This window comes from Danio rerio, chromosome 20 (genome assembly GCF_052040795.2).
Source record: "Danio rerio strain M-AB ecotype USA chromosome 20, GRCz13ab, whole genome shotgun sequence".
In the NCBI taxonomy this organism is placed as follows: Eukaryota; Metazoa; Chordata; class Actinopteri; order Cypriniformes; family Danionidae; genus Danio; species Danio rerio.
This window is the reverse complement of record NC_141040.1, coordinates 727501-750106: the sequence shown is the minus strand read 5'-3', so window position 1 is coordinate 750106 and position 22606 is coordinate 727501. Positions and strand designations below refer to the sequence as shown.

The following is a 22606-nucleotide window of genomic DNA, read 5'->3' as shown; positions in this document are numbered from 1 at the left end:
ATGCCCAAGAGGATTAAATACTTTGATGGAGCGCATGTTTGGTCAAGGCGATGTATTTGTTCACAACACAGACTGAAAGAAAAGACACTGACTTGAGATAGAAGTCAATGATGACGTCGTTGAGGAACTCTCCGTCACTCAGGCAGTGCAGGTCCTCATTGGTCACGGAGATTCCTCCTTTAGCAGGCGGTGGCGGGTAAACCAATAACCTACCAGATATGAAAAAAAGACACAACTTTAACACGGTTTTTAGTTTTGTAGACCTAGAGAATCAGTGATGGAACCAATTTAGATTTTTCATGAATGATTCCAATTTTCTAAAATCCAATACAGTTTTTATTTATGCAAGTTAGTACATTTATATTTATGATTATGTTTTGTCCGGCTCTATTTTTTCTTGATCTCAGTGTAGAATATTAGAATATATATATATATATATATATATATATATATATATATATATATATATATATATATATATATATATATATATATATATATTTATATATATATATATATATATAAATATATAAATATATATTATATATATATATAAATATATAAATATATATATATATATATATATATATTTATATATATATAGATTTATATATTTATATATATATAATATATATTTATATATATTATATATATATATATATATATATATTTATATATTTATATATATATTTATATATATATATATATATATATATATATATATATATATATATATATATATATATATATATATATATATATATATATATATATATATATATATATATATATATATATATATATATATTTATATATATATATATATAAATATATAAATATATATTATATATATATATAAATATATAAATATATATATATATATATATATATATATATTTATATATATATAGATTTATATATTTATATATATATAATATATATTTATATATATATATATATATATATATATATTTATATATATATATATATATATATATATATATATATATATATATATATATATATATATATATATATATATATATATATATATATATATATATATATATATATATATATATATATATATATGTATATATTTATACATATATATATGCATATTATATGTATGTATATATATATATATATATATATATATATATATATATATATATATATATATATATATAAATATATATATATACATATTTATATATTTATATATATATATATATATATATATATATATATATATATATATATATATATATACATATTTATATATATATATATATATATATATATATATATATATATATATACATATTTATATATATATATATATATATATATATATATATATATATATATATATATATATATATATATATATATATTTAATATAGATGATGATTGATTATAAAGCTTGTTTGTCATGCTGTCCCAGGAGAGAGCCCTGAGCTCAGAATATCCTCGAGCCCGGGGCTCCCTCCCATTTGTAAGGTGAGAGGGGAGCTTATTAATGGCTAATGCAATTAGGAATTGCTGATTAAGAGCTAATCAATGCCTACAGCTTCATAATGTTGGATTAAGAGCTCATGCCAATTTGGTTTGGTCAATTCACTGTTGCATGGTCAGGCACGCTCACATCAATCTGGCAACCTGCACTTGCATAGACTAGTCAGAGGTGGAGCCGAGTGAAAACGTGTGTTGAACCAGGAGTGCAATACCTAGTTCAACCACTGGGTGTCAAACTTACACACAGCAAATTTAAGACCTTTCGAACCAAAAATACTTTTAAAAAAAAAAGCAACATCACGGCAGCAATCCCACAAACAAAACCTGAGATGAACTCGTACTTGATGATGGGTCCGGTGAAAGTGGGCTGCAGCTCCGCCATCTCGTCATCATCATCACAGAACTCCTGGAGCCGAGCAGACAAGCGCGTCTGCACACTGGGCGCTGCACACGGGACGGGGACTGCTGGTGCTGTATTCACAGGGGCCACAGCTACTGTCACTACTGAAAGAGACGGCGTGGCCAATAACGCTGAAGATGAAGGCGCTGCTACCACTTCAGCTTTCTCCACCTTAACCTGAGGCGCAGGACACACAATCAAAACATTAACACACGGACAGGTGTAAAACACTTCAGTGAGTGCAACACAAATCACCTTTTCTTTCTCTAATGAGGCTTTGTTGTAGTTAACCAGTCTAACATTGGCCTCATCGAAGCTGATCTTGGAAGGGAAGTCGGCCAGCCGGTTGTTTCTGCCGATTTCAGTCAGGATATCCTCCAGAATCACCTGCTCGTGCATTGAGGGACCGTGCTCGAAGATCAATACAATATACTTCTCATCGTCTGCAGAGCAAGGAAAGAGTCAAATGTCAGAGCTAGTGCAAATGTATCTTGTAAAACCGCCGGCATGTGAACAGCCGAGGACAGAACAGTGTCATATCATCGCATAAGCGGCAATCGCCTCTTTGTAACTTAATGGGAAGATGATAGAATAGAAAAGTGAAGCTTTATACATTTTTAAACATTAAAAAAAGATATATGCGGAATTTATATGCTGATGACCATTAAACTCGTCATCAACGTCTTGAGAAAAGAGCCCATTGCAACCTTCTTTAGTCTGATATTCTGCTTTAAACATGTGTGTTACGTGCTGGAAGGTCTGTCTTAGATTTGGTCCCCTTAACCCATCCAATGCCAATCATATTTTAACCCATTCATTCAGTCATGAAGGCTCTCAGAGTGCGTGTCTGTGACTGAAATGCGACCTCTGGTGGACCGTAGCAGACTCCGAAATGAGACACAGATTCAGAGTTCCACATGAGGCTATTAATTAGCAAATTATATGAATATTACGAGCGTAAACATTAGGTGAGCAGGTCACATTGTCTTAGGCCCTTTATTCTCAACGTAGGATGAAGGATTTTGTTTTGTTTTTGTGATGTTTATTATTCTTTTTCACTGGGTTTGTTTTATTAATAAAAGTATATTTTATTCATTTGCTTCACTGGAGTGGATATTGACTTCATTTGCACAACCCATCAACATACCTTGTGTGGTGAGGTATGAATCTGATTTATTGCTTGAACAACATTACAATTTAAGGTCCTAAACAAAACTCTGGCTAAGAAATAATGCCAAGAGAGGATTCTGGTTTCTTTATTTAATTAGGGCATTAAATAAAGGCATCCAGTACGAAGTACATATTGTTGTTACACAATGCACTTACGTAATTCTTGTTACAGATGTGTACTTTCTTAGTGTTATTACCAAAAGTCGTGTTACACGTTTGAACTTACACCTAATATTCAGTGTGCTGTTACGCGAGTACTTATACCAGTATTACACAAGTAAATACTATGTAGCAGAGTGTACCTACACTGTAGTTAAGGCTGATTTATACTTCTGCGTCAAACGCCGGCGTATGCTACGGCGCTGACGCATAGCCCTTCGCCGTGGCCGTTGCTGACGTGCACCTTTTAAAAATTGTAACTACACGTCGCAACGAAGTGTAGCGCAAGCTCTGTGATTGGTCGGCTTGGTAGCGCTGACGAGTCTGGGCGGGACCGAGAGCCGCGCGAATGGCGCGACCCCGATGGAGCGGGTCGCGGAGTTTGTTTACAAGTGTGGAGTCCTGTGAAGAGGCTCCGGATGGAAAGTTTTGTTCTGTGTTTACCTCATAGTTAAAGTTGTTGCACGTCCGCCGGTTCCTGCCTCAAAATGAGCGAGTTTGAGCCACTTGTACATCCAGGAAGTGTTCAGGAAAAGCAAAACAGCAGAGAAGAAACTCGACATAGAGAAACAAACACTTCACTGCCCACTAGCGTTTCGGAGGTGTTAATGCAGACCGACAGAGAAAGCAGCAGAAGTATAAATACACAGCTACTTGCGTTGCATGCGCCGTGGGTCACGCCGGTCACTTGACGCAGAAGTATAAACCAGGCTTTACATACTACTTACACATCTAGTTACCATGTAAGTACATAGGTATACGCGACAATATAAAGTGGGAGCATTTTCATGTGCATCTTGTCAGTAAAACTGGTTAACCTCCAGCACAGAGCAAAGTTTACTACACAGTGTTATAGTTCACGGATACCCTACACAAATAAATCTCTTTAAATTAGAGTTCAGCTTAATTGGTTGCATTTGTGATTTCAACTTGATTAATCGCCCAGCTCTAGATGAAAGCGCTGCTTGTTTCGCTTTAGTGCATCGCACCTGTGGTGTGTGTGATATTATGTGGTCGGATACTCACTGTTGCCGTTGCAGTCGTACCAGATTCCTCCGCTGTCCTGGGACATCTGCAGCTGAGTCTGTAAACGCTGACACTCCTGATCGCTGGTCTGGAGGAACAAAACCGGCAGCTTCTTGACGTTACACCACTCGCATCTGGTCAGCTCTGAAGACTTTAGAGAAACGCTCTCCAACACGTCCACCTCACGACCTGCAATCAGGACACCACAGACAACAAACAAACAAACAAATGAGACTGAAGCACATCAAGTCTGTTCATTTGCATATTATCAAGAATCCTTCCATGACAACATGTTAAATGCCTTTTTCAGCAGCATCTTACCTTCGGTTTCCAGCTGTATGAAATCCACTGTAAACTAAAAGGAAGAAAATAAAGAGAAATAATACTGTAAGAGTCTTTTAACATGTCAATAAATGATTCTTGTTCTACATTTTTTGGGGTTATAAATTATTGTTAACACTGAATGTCATCTAACTGAGTGTCTTCTGTCTTCTTGCTCAAAGTTATTAAAAGGGTCATTCTCTGAGGTCCACTAACAATATTATCAATATTTTTACAATGAAAGCATCATAATTCACAAATAATTTGACTCTTTTGTTTATTAAGATTTGTTTTTTTTTGGTATTTATCATGATAGAACAACTGATGTGGACCGAGTTGCGCTGTATGTCGAAGCACTGACCACTAGGCTATCGGCATTGGCGTACTTTCACTCACCACTATTTCACTCATCAGAGCGCTCTGTCTGAATGGGCATAGCGGAAGTGAATGCCCACTGCTCTGATTGGCTGAGTTTGCATAGGAACAGGGCTGAGTAAAAGTACAAGTAGAACTTCAGTGGAGGCGGAGCTTATCCACCCGATTACATCACAGAGTAGAACATTTCATTCTCTGTTATTTCAGCAGGCCGACTTTAATATAAGCTGTTTTTAGAGTAACTAGAATGTTTTGAGCTCTGAAACGTACAGGATGTTTTCACAGTATTATGATGTCTTCAATATCAAAAGATCAAGGTCATTTTGCTTTCTCAATTCATGACCCCTTTAACACTAGAACTACAGAGACAGTCATTATGACTATATATATTTTAGGGTGATAATGATACTGGAATTCAGTACCAATCAATACTAATATTTTTTAAATGTCCATTTCCCGCTAACATTTGAGCGCAGTTCTTAAACTGCGCTGATCTGCCAATGTGTTCACATGTTCAACAGAAATGACTGTGATTGGCTGCAAAGATCTTCAGTTCACCAAACTCACCACTGTTTACGAAGTATATCGACAGATACAGGGACACTGGAGCATTTTAAAGCTGCGATTCATCAGCGGATCGCTCATATGTCAGCTTATAGACAAACCAGCTGATCGACGTGACTTTAAAACGCTCCAGTGTCCCTGTATCTGTGGTTACACTCAGTAAACAGCGGTGGGTTCAGTAAACTGAAGACCTTCACGGCCAATCACAGTCATTTCTGTTGAGCACGTGAACACAACGGCGAATCAGCGATGTCTAAAAACATGCTTAAATGTTTACGGTAAATAAACGTTAACATTTCAGTATGGATTGGTTTTGGTCAAATTCCAGTATCGTAACAACCCTTATATATGCTTTCTTTTTAATAAAACGCACACATCTATAACACCCTGACTTTTCCTAAATATGTGTATATTTCTTTCTAACATTGTTACTTTGTTAAAATTACAAAACACAAAAGAGCTTTGAGTTTTTCTACCGATAATTTCCATAGCGGTCAAACTGACTGCATGCATTTTAGGGTCTAATACTTTTCTCTGTGACTAAATAAAATGCTGAAGCCTTTATTTGTCACAACACTGTTACATGGAGCGAAATTGGACCCCTCCGACCATACACAAACATCACACATTTCAGGGGAGGACAAGTCAGTCGAGAAGAAGCATAGAAAGAGGGAATAAGATATATTAGAGAAAGGAGGTTAAAAACAGGACAACGTAGGACAGTGTGAAATCAGGGGGGAAGCCTCAGCAACAAGCACATAAATACATAACATTGCAACAGTGGAGAGAAACAGGGGGTGTGGCGAGTGCGGTGTAGATCCTGCAGCTGAAAAGCGTGGGGTGATAAGCATATGAAGGCGTGGGATGTGGGAGGGTGCAGTGATTGTCTATATGTAGCTGTGTACATGTGTGTGTATAAGCTTGTGGAGTCTCAGCAGGTGTCCTTAGGACAGGGAGGAGGAATTCAGAGCGTCTCTTTATCTTGCTCTCCAGGGGAAGATGTTTGTTCTCAGCAATGGCCTTGGCCGAGGCTGTCTGGTAGGAGTGTCAGGGGGAAGTCGAAAGAAAAAAGGTCAATATCTGCCTAGGTCTGTCCAACACCAGTTGCAAAGCCGCTAGTTTACCTGCAATGTATTTTAATTTGCGTTCCAAACCACAATCTCAGTACTAACAGCTCTGCCCACCACCGTTTCAATCCAGCCGGCCAGCTTGGTGGGGTTTTGAGCTGCACTGCAAGCTTTAACCAATCGTCAATATCACAAGGGCCCCACCAAAACCCATTAGCAGAATCCCTGTCATCAAAGTTATAAAGGATTTTTGTTTCGTCTTACCACTACAGGTTTGGTGACCATCCTGCGCAGTGTGCCGATCCTCACGCTCCTGCACTCCAGAATAATACTGCTCAACTTCTGCTCCTGGTTTATCTTCCTTCTCTTGGAAACAGTCGCATCATCGGACACAAGGTTCCCAAACTACAAGAGGAAAATGCCAACAATAAGAAAAGAAACACACTCCAGATACAATACATTACCGACCAGTGTTAATAAAGTTACCTTAATGTAAACTTCATGTCATTAACAAACCATTATGCTGTGTTCACACCTGACGCGGAACGCGCGGATAAATCACGCTATTCGCCCGTAAATAGCCGCATGAACATTTGAGTTTACTTGCTTCATTCGCGCGTTAAATTCAGAACAGACGCGGATTCGCGTGATGGGCAGGGCTTCTGTCTGCCCGGTGACTTCATAGCTAAAGAGCTAACATGGATTTTATTGAGAAAATAACAGTGCTTATGTGCTTTATGAAGACTGAAAAACAGCGTCGATACGTTTAGGGCCGTGTCTGAGTCCACTACATCCTTTCAGAGGTGCATCCAGCTCTGTGAGCTCAAACTCCTCCAGAAACTGAACCTGGATGACGGAGGCTTTCAGCGGTGCTTCTGACTGAGCCCGGCCCAGTTTGATGAACTGTTGTCGTTGTTGGCAGAAGGATTTGCCATGGAACACCGACAACAGGCGATATGTCACAATCACGCCCCCACAATAGCAAGCTCCTGATTGGTTAACGCAGCGCGAATGTCTGCTGAAGTTCAGATTTTCGAACTCGAGTGATCCGTGCGACATGCGTGTTAAGCGCGTCAAACACGCAAAATGCTCAATTCGTGCCACGCCATTCGCGCATATGGCGCCGCAGGATGTCTATTCGCGCGTTTGCATTGACTTAACATGTAAATCACTCGCGTTTGACACGCGTTCCGCATCTGGTGTGAGCAGCATTAAAGGTGCAGTATGCAAGTTTGACACCCAGTGGTTGAGCTAGGTATTGCACTCCTGGTTCAAAACACACGCAAGCGCAGGTTGCCAGATTCACCACATCAACAGAAGCACTCAGGTCAAACCACAGACAGACAGCATAATTCCGGCACATAACGCACATGTTCAAAGCAGAATATCTGACTTCAGCACTGTTTTTTTAGATAAACAAGAATGTTCACTGAGCATGATTCTGAAATATCTGCACACATATTTTTTTTATGCTTTAGAAGAGTCAAAAACTTACATACAGCATCTTTAACTCAGACTTTTAGCTCAATAATCTACTAATTAGCTGCTTATTAGTAGTTAGTAAGGTAGTAGTTGGGTTTGGTTATCGGGTAGGACTAGCAATGTAAAATAAGATCTTACTTTATAAGTGCAAATATACAGGAAAATATATCTTAATAATAAGCAGGTAATAAATTATGTGGTAAATGGTGTGAATTTTTACTTGAACTAAAGTGTTCTTTGGGGCTTCTCCACACTGTAACTCTCCCAGATGTCCCCATCACAATAATGGGCCGTTTTCACTGAGTGGTACAGTATGGTTTCCACTGTCAAATGGTACCTAAAAGCGAACCGTACTGTACCACTTTTTGTGCACCCTTTGCAAAGGGTACCTGGCACGACAAAAAAGTACCAAAAGGCGGAGCTAGACACGCAGCTGAATGCTATTGGTGTACGGAGAAGCGTCACTCGTGCATATACAAGCAGAAGAATAAAGACAAAGAAACGGCCGTGTTTTAAACACACAGCAGAGACATTACATCGTAATACTTCATGCATAAAATAACGAGCCATGGTCGACCCGAGCTTAGACAAACCTTGTTCTTGTACCATACCAGTCAGTGGAAACAGGCCATGACATGAGTTCACATTAAACTCTGCCGGATCTAATCACGTAAAAAGAGCTCACCGGATCTTTCATGCGGTTCCTCCTGGGCAGCAGGTTCCTGTGGTTTGTGTGTGTGAAAAAGTCAGCGCTCGGATCCTCGTGTTCACCTGCTGCTTTCACCACCGCCTCCAACCGTCCATCAGAGGGCGCTGGAGAGGAGTGGGCGGAGTCTGCCGGCCGCGGAGACACGCTGTCCAATCGGTTCGCTGTCCCCGTGCTGCTCACGTTATCGCTCTCGTCGTCTTCATCACTCGACAGCACAACTGAAATTCATCAAAACATCATCATCAACGACACACATCTGAATTGCTGCTGTTGCACATGTGGCAATAAGATCCAATGGACAGCCGATCGCTTTCACTCCAAAATGATGGAATCGCAAGGCTGTTGCTAGGTGCTGCTGTTGCAATGGAACGTTCTATTGCATGTCGATTCCAAGATCTTTGATATTACTAATTAAAAAAAATGTATAAAATTTTTTATTAAAGGCCTGATCTAATCTTAACTGAAACATGAAGACAGGGTGGGACATAAAGTAGCCCCTCCCCTTTTTAAAAAACAGCCAATAGCATTAAGTTTTAAAGTGGTTGAGCTCAAGAGCATCAATGAAAAGCTAATGAGAAGCATTTTGAAGGGGGCGGGGCATGTCAAATATTAGAGAGTATTTGATTGGTCAGAAGATTTGATGGGAAACACACACGAATATTCATACATACATACATATATATTGGTTGACCAGTCTGGTTTTAGAGGGGTTTTGGCCATTTCCAGGCTGGTTTCCAGCCCTTTCCAGCCTGGTCTTAGCTAATGGCTGGAAAATGACCAGCTAAATCCAGCTAAAACCAGCTTGACCAGCCTGGTTTAAGATGGATATAGCTGGTTTTGGCTCCGCTTCCATCCTGGCTAGGCTGGTCAAGCTGGTTTTAGCTGGTCATCGACCAGCCTGACCAGCTAAGACCAGGCTGGAAACCAGCCTGGAAATGGCCAAAACCCCTCTAAAACCAGACTGGTCGAATAGCTAAAACCAGCCAACCAGCCTAGGCTGGTTTAAGCTGTTTTTTTCAGTAGGGTATACACACACATACATACTATTAGACTAGATATTCTTCAAGACACTAGTGTTCAGCTTAAAGTGACATGTAAAGGCTTCACTAGGGTAATTAGGGTAAAGTTAGGGTAATTAGGCAAGTCATTGTATAACAGTGGTTTGTTCTGGAGACAATCCAACACTAATATTGCTGAAGAGGCGAATAATATTGAGCTTAAAATGGCTTTAAAACAATTAAAAACTGCTTTTATTCTAGCTGAAATAAAACAAATAAGACTTTCTCCAGAAGAACAAATATTACAGGAAATACTGTGAACAACTCCCTGCTTTGAGGAAATAGTTGAAAAATAAAAAAATAAATAAAATTCACCAGCGTGCGGATGATTGTGACTTCAACTGAATGTGATGTGCGAGTATGAAGACACGTGTACTCACTGGGGTCATTTAATTCACACGGTTTGTTGAGCTGCTGCTTGGCTCCTCCGGCCGCCTTGTGTCCATTACAGGCCAGGCTTCCGGAAGGCCTGCCGTTGTGCGGGAAGAGCAGATTCCCAGGGGTGATCCGCACCGAGGGGTTGACGATCACGTCCAGCTGCTGAGAGCACTCATAAAAGCCTTTACTTATCTGTAGGCTGGCAGGCTGCGGGCGAATAGAGGGCCGAGGGAGCAGCGCTGACGGGATGGCAGGACGGGGCTTAGTCTCGTTGGGGAGGATAAACCCACAGTGGTCACATTTCACATGGTCCTCGCTCGGCTGGCCACATTCACCACACACTGTCAGGTAATCGTCAGGCTGAAGGGGCTGCTGGGACAGTACAAATAGTAATGAGATATTTATGAAAGGACAACTTTTTATTTGACATATTGAAATATTTATTTGGAAATATTTACAACCTCCCCTTAGAGTTAACCCTTTCATGCGTATGATCCAACGCAATCTCATGGCAATTCGTAACTTTTTGATTTACATTTAGTCATTTAACAGACGCTTTTATCCAAAGCGACTTACAAATGAGGAACAGGAAGCAACTTACACAACTATAAGAGCAACAATGAAGAAGTGCTGTTGGCAAGTTTCAGGTCTGTAAAGTCTAAGAAGGAAAGCATTAGTAATTTTTTTTATTTTTTTTATTTTTTTGAGTACAGTTAGTGGTATATCAAGAGAGGCAATTGCAGATTGGGAAGGTAAGTGGAGACTAAATAATTGAGTTTAGTGGTTTCTTGAAGACAGCGAGTGACTCTGCCGTTCTGATGCAGTTAGGGAGTTCATTCCACCAACTGGGCAGATTGAGCGCGAGAGTTCGGGAAAGTGATTTCTTCCCTCTTTGGGATGGAACCACGAGACGACGTTCATTCACAGAACGCAAGTTTCTGGAGGGCACATACATCTGCAGAAGTGAGAGCAGATAAGGAGCAAAGCCAGAAGTCGCTTTGTAAGCAAACATCAGAGCTTTGAATTTGATGTGAGCAGCAACTGGCAGCCAGTGCAAACGGATGAGCAGCGGAGTGACATGTGCTCTTTTAGGTTCATTAAAGACCACTCGTGCTGCTGCGTTCTGAAGCAGCTGAAGAGGTTTGATAGAGTTAGCTGGAAGCCCGGCTAGTAGATTTGAAATTAGTAGCTAATTTGTATGAATTCTAATTTATACAATTTAGTACGATTTGCTCATCACCCAATGACGGTTGGAATTAGGGGTTGGGTGCCACGCCCTCTTTTTAAAATCGTACGTTTTCATACGACTGAACTCGAACGAATTAGCCACTAAACTGACAAAACGTAAAATACTTAAGTTTCCTCGTTTGATCAGGCTGGTACAATCACACCAGTCCACCTTGTGATCACACCGATCCACCTTCTGACACTTTTACACATCATCAACTAGGATTCCAGATATTATTTGCTGCGCTTACAACTGAGATCCACCAAAAGACTTTTGAAAGTAGTGTATACACCACCTGTATATACCTGTTCCTTTAAATATAACTTTAAGCAGGAGAGTTATCTGAACATGCTGGCCATTTTTAAGATGCTAACGGTCTAATCTGATTCAATGATTTATGCTAAGCTAAAAGTGCTCCCGCCACACACAGACATCAGCCAACACAAATGCTCCTTTAAACATGAAAAAGGAAAAGCTACACAAATGGCACTTTTAATTGCCTTTAAGTGTCTCACCTCAACCGCTTGGCTCACAGTCACAGGACTCTCACCGATCCGCCGCTTCTGGTGAACACGTCTCTTAATACTGAGGTCTCCTGGATCTAAGTAGGTACAGGAGAACAGCAGCCATGCTTGCTAAATCATGTTCATTTGATTAGATGCCCCTCTACCCCAAAAAAGGGTTTCAATTAGGCTATTCGTAAGTTTTTTGTTGTTGTTGTTGTCTGCTCAGTACGTCAAAACTATTGGGATAATAATTTTGGAACTTGAAATATTCCACCCCTGCAGTCTTTGGTGTTCCCGAGGATCGGACTCAACAAGGTTTACATCATCACTTCTCTATTGGCAGGACAACAAATTAGATTTCTTTGAAAGATCCGTTTATGACGTACCAAAAAACATTTTAAAAAAAGGTATTGACGATATTTGTCGAATATCCAATATGCCGATATTGTTCAACTCATTTAGCTGACAATCATGTTTGGAAATTGTTCACACATTTTTAATCCATATAAACTAAAGCTTGACCATTAGTTTAAAGGGATAGTTCACTCGAAATGAACAAATCTGCCATTTGCTCATTGTCAGGATGTTCAAGTCCTATATAAATGCCTCAACACAAAGAAACACATTTGGAAGGATGTCAGTATACATGCGAATCCCGCAATAGCCTTTAATACTCGAGTAAATGTGTGGCGAGGTGTGCTCGGTTACTGGCAACCTTCCAAATATATTCCTCTGTGTTGAGCAGAACAAAGACATCTATACAGGACTGAAACAACCAGATGGTGAGCAAATGATGACAGATCACTTTTTGGTGAACTGTCCCTTTAACAGCTCATGAAGTCACTCTCTAAAAAATAAATACATGTTGATTTTCTCTTTCCTTCAGCAGCATCAGAAGACTTTTCTTTGGAATTATTAAGCAAGATCACCGGTTCAGGTCATCGGCTTACCTGAAATCTCAGGACAGGTGAGAACAATGCTGTCCATCTGGCCTCTCTGGATCAAGTCTGATCTGAAGGACGGATACAGAAAGTGTAAGAAATACACTACATTTAAAGCAAACAAACAAATCAGAAACAATTACATCTTTATTTCGGTCATACTTTACAAAAGGGTTTCATTAGCTCATGTATTTACTAATAATGAATAATACTTGCACAGTTTTTTAATCATAGTTCAACATTTACTAATGCATGATCAAAGATTCATGCTTATTAACATTGTGACAACAGGAACTAACAAAGAATGACTTTATTTCCATTAACTAAAGTTAATGCAGATGAATACTATAATGCATGCATGGTTCATTGTGTGTTTATATCAGTAAATATATTAACTAACATTAACCCTAGAGCGAAATTTGAAGTGCACAACCTAACTGCTAGTACTTGCTCACAATATTAGTGGTTATCTTGCACACTTCAAATTCCTACCAGAAATGGTAGGCCATCTGAGTAACTCATTTCCACATACAATGATTTTGGAGACACCGATTCTGTTTCCATATACGATTGATGATGGATAGTATGCAAATTGGGATGTAGCATATGTTTATCATGCATTGCATTTCAAAGAAGATGCAGGAACAGCACACAATCCAACATCAGCCCCTCGGTTAAGTCATACCTGTGCTCCAGCTTTCTGATTGGAGTAGAGAGCTGCGCATGCTGGAAGACCCGCCCCTGAACCACCACAGCTTGAGGCGCAGGACTCATGATCAGAAAGCTGGTTCGATTGGGGAGCGGAGACATGCTGACCGAATGAGCCGCGTCACTGTGAGAGGATGAAAAACAGCAGAATGCATGACGATTCCAATGTCAATTCCAACATATAAATGACTCGGAAACAGTATATTTTACCACATGTTATGATGCATTTTTTTAAAGGTGCAGTGTGCAAATTAGACATCCAGTGGTTGAACTAGGTATTGCACTCCTGGTTCAAAACAAACGCAAGCGCAGGTTGCCAGATTGACAACACCAACAGGAGTGTGCCTGACTGCCAAACCTTACGGCTGATTTAAATTGTGTTCTAAATTAAAGCAACGGCACGCAATAAAAGTAATATTTTCATAATTAAAAGGGGTTCTTGTCCAAACCAACACCTGAAATGTATATTTTAGATATTTCATATTTTCTCAAGGCTGAACAACAGAAAACTGACACTGATCAGCTAAGGTACAGCTCATGTGCTTTAATCAGTGTAATAATGTGAGTTTGACATGACATTTATTGCCATACTACTGAAAGCAGCAGCAGATAATCAAGCTCAGATCAGAAGAATAAAATAAAGAGTCTAGAACTGAACTTCAGAACTGAGACTCGGTGCAAACCAACACATATCAGTGATTCAGCATCTACATTTAATCATGTTAAAGAGCTTTAATATGTATTTATTAACCTTAGCATTGTGCTGGAGTGCAGTGAGCGCACTATTCTGTGCTTCTGAATGGCTGCATTTACATTTCACGGGGACACAGGGTTTACAATGTGACCAGCTCACCTAATGTTTACACTCGTAATATTGATATTATTTGCTAATTAATAACCTCATGTGGAACTCTGAATCTGCTTCTCATTTCGGAGTCTGCTACAGTCCACCAGAGGTCGCATTTCGCATTTCATTTCATGCACACTTTGAGAGTGGGTTATAGAAGCCAAAACAAAGACGTTCTGGCACATAATGCACATCCACAAAGCACAATATCTGACTTCAGCATAGTTTTTCAGATAAACAAGAATGTTCAGTGAGCATGTTTCTGAAATATCTGCACACATATGATGGTGTTTTTATGCTTTAGAGGAGTCAAAAACTTCCATACATTTGCTTTAGGAAAAAGTGCTAAAGACTGAGAACAGCCGGACTGAAACATCATTATTATTATTTGGTAGCACCCAACAATAAGGTAGTATTAGTTAATGTTAATGTATTTACTGACATAAACAATACATTTATGTCAGCATTTATTCATCTTTCTCAACGTTCATGGGAAAAAAGGCATTCAAGAAACACAAGCTAAATATTCTGCCAACAAGAGTGAAATAATTTTCTAATTAGTCCTAGACAGGATCTAAAACAATTGCAAATTGGAGTCAATCCTTTACATAATAATAAAACATTTTAATAAGCATATAACTAAGTTGCATCAAAAATATGTTAAAAAGCCACAATTTTTTTACAGTTACTAAATAATAATAACAATAATAATAAAGTTGTTTTTCAATGCATCACCTAAGCTTGCCGGTTCTGTTGAGGGGTTTTAACTGATGTGGACGTCGATCATGAGTCTCCACAGACCCGTTAGCACTGAAGCGCTTCGTGGATGAAGGAGTCTGCAAAAAACACATGTAGATTAGATATCACTTCACATTCTGGAACACAACTGGTAAACCCTGTGTGGGTACACATATGACCAGAATATGGACTTTGTAATGGGATTCTGCACAGTTTCACACAATTACACTTCAGTGGGTAAACCAAGGTAAAATGTATGGCAGTCAGTTTACTAATACCACTTCCAACTGCAACCTAGCTTTCCCATGTGGTCTCCCATCCAGGTACTGACCAGGCTCAGCCCTGCTAAGCTTCAGTGAGTAACTGGGTGATATGGCTGGGGCTAGTACTAGTAGTAATTTACAGGTATGAAGAAAGAAAACAGAACAGAAAGGAAGACAACAGAAATATAATAAGAGAGCGTGAACCTTTATTCCCTCAGATGAAAGCTCCTGCTGGCCACTCACTCGCTCCATGGTCACAAGGGCGGCACTAAGAAAACAGAGAGAGAGATAGAGGATGTTTTCACACTAGATTTGATCACTCGTAGGGCTGTGGGATATGACAAAGTTCACCATTAAAGATAAAGCATCAGTCTGTTTCACTTAAAAATAATATGAAAATAGATATTCCCAAATATTTATATAGGCTTTAGAGAATTGCATGCAACAAATGCCAAATGCTTTAACCACCCCAAGCCAGGGACTGCGGGTTTTGAGATGACCCACACAACACAAACACACACCATTCGCATGTTATTTAAAATAAAACTATCCAGATGGCACTCTGTGGTGTGGCAGAAACTCACACCTGTGTCTTGACTCATAGCTGGGCACCGTGAAAAGCTCGCTACTTGCGACGTCGGTGTGTGTACCGTAAAAGAAATGCATGTTTACAATTCTAAAATGCATGGCGCAGCTCAAATTTCTGCCGCGCCACATACTGCCATTTGATGTCCGGTGTGCGACCCTCTTTTTCTTTTTTGCACGCAATTGATAATCAGTTACAGCCAAATTACACATTAGTGACAAGGCAGATCCCATCGACTGTCCTAAGTGTCTCGCACTCTGGCCCCAGGCCATCGTGCAGTGCTTATTGTCAAGACCAGGGGCCTCATGTATCAACGCTGTGTACGCACAAAAACTTTGCGTACGGCAGGTTTCACGCTCACGTTTGGATTCATTAACGATGAAATGAACGCTGGTCCACGCCAACTTCATGGCTGGCGTACATGCATTTTGTGTGCGTGTCTGTTTTATTTCCATTGGCGACTCCTAGAGGCAGTTGTGTTAAATTGCACACTACAAAGTGCCTGAGCCTTGCAATGGCAGCTGTATGAGACGGGTTCATCTAGCAGGTATATAAGGTTTCCATACCATACAGTTGACCAGCCAAACATTAAAGCACAATTTGCATAGGTCGCCTGTTTTCCCAATGTAATTGTAGCGATCTACTGCACACACATTGCTATAAACGCGCCATCTGAAGACGAATTTGCATGCGTGAATCAGAAACATTTCCATTCAATAAATGTGCAGATAAAATATGATGCACAGACTTATTAATGATTCCTACTTGTCTTTCTCGTGATGAATAGTCGGCAAAATCTGATATGTAGCGGGAGGAAAAACGAAGAATGAGTTCCTCAAAGGCTGGATTCGAACCGTGTTCATGCTTGAACGTGTCAAAACATGTTGACATGCGCTTTACGAGCTGCGCCACTGAGACTGTTACAGGCACTACAACATTTTGCACTTATACATCACACTATTTCTATTTTAATCCACTCAGTGCGATGTTCAAACTCAACCGTGTTAACCGCATCAGCTAAACTCTCCCACTCTATTTTTTTCTTTTGTTGTTAATTCCGGAGAACAAACTTGCAAATAACACCGCTTTCCTCCGGTCTACCTTCGAAAGCAGCACCTCCAATTCCCATTCTGTTCAAAGTTTCTCTTCTTGCTTGCTTTTGCCTTTGCTTTTTCGTTGGGTTTTGCCAAAGTAGAGTCATTAGCATATTCATACGGGGGAGGGGTTTTGCGCTCGTGCATGTTGCGCTCAGTTTCATGTTCATTCAGATGTACAAACAGAATATGCGAGTGATTCGGCGTATGCACTGTTTCATACATCTGAATTTTTTACTGCGTACGCACATTTACAGCTTTGTGCGTACGCAATGTTTTAGTAAGATTTCCACGCAAGTCTTCGTACATGAGGCCCCTGGTACGTATATTTCTATGTATTTATGTATGTATTACTGCTTATGCTATGGGTTTGTAATGCAGAGTGTATGAAGGTCAGACAGTAAATTTGATGTTGTTTTCTCCTCTGGCTGCCGTTATCTGACGCTAATCTGTCTCGAACTCATTTTTTTTTTCTTTTTCAAAAAGAAGACCCTGACAAGGATCCATTTACAGGTGAAGAAAACCACAACATTTTCCTTATCCGACACCAAATTTTGATCAAAATAATAGTGATCCCTTCCATAATCGAGCTGCGCTATATTCCACCCTGTCATTAAAACACATTTGCAGATCTCTCTCCCTCTCTGGCCTTGATGTTTCTCTGTGTCCTATAAGCTGCTCTGCTGAATGGCCTTACTCATGTCTGCTGTCGTCCTCACTATCATCTGAGAGAGAACACCTCCAGGTCTGCTTAAAGCCTCCATCTCTCCTGTCCTCACATTTATCCAGAGCTATCAAACACATGAGAACAGCGCATCAGTGCAGTCTCCAGGAGAAATGCTTCAGAACAAATAAAGGACACACTTTATTTAATAGGGTCAGTTCACACAAAAAATACAATTGGATCATCGTTTGCTCAGCCCTTAACTTAAGTTTTTTCTTATGTAGAACACAAAAGAAGATACTTTGAGAAATGCTGAGACCACTGACTTATATGGTATTTGCTTTTCCTATGAATGAGGTCAGAGCTGCAGCAAAAATCATCTTTTGTGTTTAACTGGAGAAAAAAAAACTCAAACCATTTTGAAAACTCTTGAGGGAGAGTACATTTTCGTTTTTGGGTGAACTATCCCTTTAGGAAACAAATCGCACTATTAACTATCACCTGCTTATTATTAAGATGTTGGCTCTTAATTAGTAAAGTTAAGATCTTATTCTATATCCTAATACCCAATACCTAAACTCAACTACTATCCTACTAAATGTTAAGCGGCTAGGGTTGTCACGATATTGGAATTCGGTAAAAATAAATATTGATATTTTAAAAACGTCCATTTCCTGGTAACATTGAAGTGTTTTCTTAAACACAGCTGATTTGCCATTGTGTTCACATGCTCAACAGAAATGACTGTGATTGGCCGTGAAGGTACCCTAATACCCTTAATTTCTGTACCCTAATACTGTTAGATTCCCCAAAAAAACGTCAGAGGTATTCAAACCATATGCATTCATTCATTCATCATTTTTTTTTTTAGCTTAATCCCTTTATTAATCCGGGGTCGCCACAGCGGAATGAACCGCCAACTTATCCAGCATGTTTTTACACAGCGGATGCCCTTCCAGCCGCAACCCATCTCTGGGAAACACCCACACACACTCATTCACACTCATACACTATGGACAATTTAGCCTACCCAATTCACCTGTACTACATGTCTTTGGACTGTGGGGGGAAACCAGAGCAACCACGCGAACAAAGGAGAACATGCAAACTCCACACAGAAACGCCAACTCACCCAGCTAAGGCTCGAACGAGCGACCTTCTTGCTTTGAGGTGACAGCACTACCTACTGCACCACTGCGTCGCCCTTATTCATTGCGCAGGCAAATAAAATCTAGCAACTTTTACAATATCGTTCAGCCCTAGTGCGTGTGTGTGTGTGTGTGTGTGTAAATGTAAGAATAATTCAGATGCAAAAACGTTTAAGTGAGTGCCATTTAGGCATGGGCTGTTATTAGATTCTCGGTATGAAAACCTTGGATAAAAACATCATGATTTCACGTTATTGTGATTAATACTGCTCTAAAATATATTCTTTTTAAATATCTGGGGAAAAAAACAACCAAATGTGTTCCCCTTTTAACTGAATATAGTTTAATTTGAGAAACATTTAAAGAATTTTAGAGCTGTAAACATGTCAGGCTGAATAATTAACAATTTCAAATCAAGCATTGACTTTTGCTGTCTTCATTAGTTTCTAAAACACAGATTTCTTAACAATTTAAAATTGCATCTTTGGATATCTTTTCTGCTGGAGATACTGTTGTCCTAAAACCTAAAGAAAAAAAAAATGTTTAAAACGTTTTTTTACATAACTCATAGGAACTGTTCTGCAGAAAATTGTGGCGGTTTTAAAACCTTGACTTTTCCAAACCGCGGTAAACCTTGAAAACTAGTGCCATCATAAAGTTTCCTCTAAAATGAACCAATTGTCTCTGCCTTGTTTGTTTGTGTTCAGTTATTTCAGTTTAATGACAATAAAAAAATAACCTATACATTTTTGTCACATCCATAACGCATGTTTATTTTTCTTTATACAAGTACAAAACATGTTTACAGATTGATATTTTTCTGGTCCCCTAACTGTTGTCAGATTTTCTGGAAAAAATAAACAAAAGATTCAATATAATGTTAGCATGTGCTTTCTGTGTGAATTTATGTTTTGAGATTTTACTGAAAATGTCACATCCATAACGCTGGAATTGCTCATATATATATATATATATATATATATATATATATATATATATATATATATATATATATATATATATATATATATAAAGTGAAATGGCTGAACTTATATACACACAAATCTGAGAAAAACGCTAATATAACAGAGGTTTTTGCATCTGAACTCTCTCATCTGCTCATTCATACGACAGAAGAACAAATATTATTGTGCAAGTTAATGATATTTCTGTACCAGGCGGAAGGGCCCCAAATCTATAAGAAACATTGTTTAAAAACCCGAAGACAATGTCGAATAATGAAAATAAGTAAAGTCTTGTTTGGTTTTAATGCAGCACAAGGCAAGGAGCTTTAAAATAACGCTGTAAGATAACGTTTTCTGAAGTTTGTTTATGTCGTCGTATAGCATCAGGCCTCATTGTGATTCAGCATCGATTTATAGCAACACAAGCTCAAACACGAAGACAGACCTTTAAAATACACATATGTGAAACCATGAGCTTTAACTTAAGGTTATTTATCGTTTAATAAGCTCACGTGTTTATATTTTCTGTGTGAATGGAGCTGCTCGGTTAGCACACGAGCTAACGCTAGCACACGGTGAAAACTGACATGATTATACATGGAAATATGGTCACATTTACACTTGCAACGGACGAACAGCACATCACATTATATTATAGCACAAAATAACCACACAAAAATGAAAATAGCGTTTTACCTTCAATAAATGGACTCTTTTTATTATTCATTTTGATCCATTCCTGACGAGTTTAAGCTCGGCGGTTCCTTCAGCCCAACAATCCAAACCCTTCAACATTTCAGGTTTGAATCCATTTCTTTTTTACACTTCACTCATAATCGGCTTTAATCTGTGTCAAATGATGTCGCTTTGCGCTTTTCTGTCCACCTTCAGCTCAAATGAGCAGACAACCGGCTGAAAACAGCAGCAAAATTAGTGAAGACGAAATATTCGTAAAACTGCAGAGATTGAGGCTTATCAAACTCACACAGAGAACTCACCAGCACTGTGTGCAAATAATGTGCATTTACCAAAGAATTATGTTTTCAGATATCTTATGAAACTTACATTTTAAGCAATTAAATGTGCATTATTCTGCTGCATGCAGCGCTATTAAGTCACTTCCGCCGAGACTTTTGTGCAATATTATTAAACCTTTGTACAGATGAAGATAGCTTTCTGCCTGCAATATTCTGTGCATGAAGAGTTTAGATGCAAAAACCTTTAAATGCTGTCTGAAATGTTCCTCTAAAATTAGCATTTTTAGCAGGCTCCTGTGTGTAGATTGTGCAATACTGTGTAATAAAGTTCTTTTCCTGTTCTTTAAAGTGAAATATCTCAACATAAACAAAGGAGGTTGAGAAAAATGCTCACTTTCTATGGAAATTTCAGATGGCACTTAGAGGTTTTTGCGTCTGAGCTCCTCATATTATATATTAGATGCAATATACATATTAGATATACACTCATGGTCTTAATGGTTACACAATTTAATAGAAAAAACAAAAAACAAGGTAAATATACACAATAGATAATATTGAATACACTCACATCACGATATTGGCCAGAGAATTTTTGTAAATAACATAAAAAAATATAGTTAAAACTGTAAATATTAGATATAATATATTGTATTAAATATAGCACACACTCTTTCCCAGAGATGGGTTGCGGCTGGAAGGGCATCCAGTTTGCAAAAAATGCACTGGATAAGTTGGCGGTTCATTCCGCTGTGGCAACCACAGATTAATAAAGAGACTAAGCCGAAAAGAAAATGAATGAATAAATATACACTCACTCGGTTAGGACATTGTTGGTAAATAAATTAAAATATAATTAAAAATATTGCAAGTTCTCCCCGTGTGGATGTGGGTTTCCTCCGGGTGCTCCGGTTTCCTCCACAGTCTAAACACATGCACTAAAGGGGAATTGGGACATGTAAACTGTCCGTAGTGTGTGTTTGTGTGAATGAGTGTGTATGGCTGTTTCCCAGGGATGGGTTGCAGCTGGAAGGGCATCCGCTGCGTAAAACATATGCTGGATAAGTTGGCGGTTCATTCCGCTGTGGCAACCCAGATTAAAAAAGAGACTAAGCTGAAAAGAAAATGAATGAATGAATTCCTTTAAATATATTAATGCTTTTTATTTATGCACAATACTAACAAACACACACTTCAGCTGTTTGTTACCCCATTTTAACAGCAGTAACTAATGTTTTTAGCTGTTGTTTTTTGTTCTTTTGGTGACTTTTTCTAAATTGACCCCAACATTTATTGATTTTATAGTTTTATATTTTCATGAAGGCTGTGTACACATTAAGAGTACAACAGTTGTCCTTCGCGTAAATTTTTGATGATAACAATAATAACAATAACAACAATAATATTAATATTTATAATAATAATAATAATAATAATAAAATAATAATAATATTATTAATAATAATAATAATAATCATATAATAATAATAATAATAATAATAATAATTATTATAATATTTATAATAATAATAATAATAATAATAAATATTTATAATAATATTTATAATAATAATTATTATTATTATTATAATATTTAAAATAATAATAATAATAATAATAATTATGATTATTATTATATTTCTAATAATAATAATAGTAATAATAATAAAATAATTATAATAATATTTATAATAATAATAATAATAATAATAAT

The 22606-nt window shown here is 38.2% G+C and overlaps 3 protein-coding genes across 10 annotated transcripts in view; 1 reads left to right on the top strand and 2 right to left on the bottom strand.

Moving 5' to 3' along the window:
* Positions 1-21038, bottom strand: part of senp6a (SUMO specific peptidase 6a) — a 31420-nt gene extending 10382 nt beyond the window's left edge. The window contains exons 1-16 of one of the 8 annotated variants that reach the window (XM_087297947.1): positions 20914-21038; positions 20612-20827; positions 17836-17929; positions 15663-15726; positions 15193-15293; positions 13588-13734; positions 12912-12973; positions 11971-12056; positions 10230-10599; positions 8768-9009; positions 6865-7005; positions 4595-4628; positions 4274-4462; positions 2174-2361; positions 1860-2095; positions 93-209 (exon numbers count right to left, since the gene is read on the bottom strand). In XM_087297947.1, coding sequence (XP_087154073.1) covers positions 93-209; positions 1860-2095; positions 2174-2361; positions 4274-4462; positions 4595-4628; positions 6865-7005; positions 8768-9009; positions 10230-10599; positions 11971-12056; positions 12912-12973; positions 13588-13734; positions 15193-15293; positions 15663-15726; positions 17836-17929; positions 20612-20642 — 2102 coding nt within the window. In that variant the 5' untranslated portion in view covers positions 20643-20827; positions 20914-21038. The remainder of the gene's footprint in view (positions 1-92; positions 210-1859; positions 2096-2173; positions 2362-4273; positions 4463-4594; positions 4629-6864; positions 7006-8767; positions 9010-10229; positions 10600-11970; positions 12057-12911; positions 12974-13587; positions 13735-15192; positions 15294-15662; positions 15727-17835; positions 17930-20611; positions 20828-20913) is intronic. The other 7 variants (XM_087297949.1, XM_087297948.1, XM_087297950.1 and 4 more) reach the window with 7 other exon arrangements.
* The window catches only part of lats1 (large tumor suppressor kinase 1), a 777671-nt gene that overhangs the window by 575478 nt on the left and 179587 nt on the right, over positions 1-22606 (top strand). The window lies entirely within an intron of this gene.
* Positions 1-22606, bottom strand: part of nt5e (5'-nucleotidase, ecto (CD73)) — a 190374-nt gene that overhangs the window by 151613 nt on the left and 16155 nt on the right. The gene's annotated exons all lie outside the window — the stretch shown is intronic.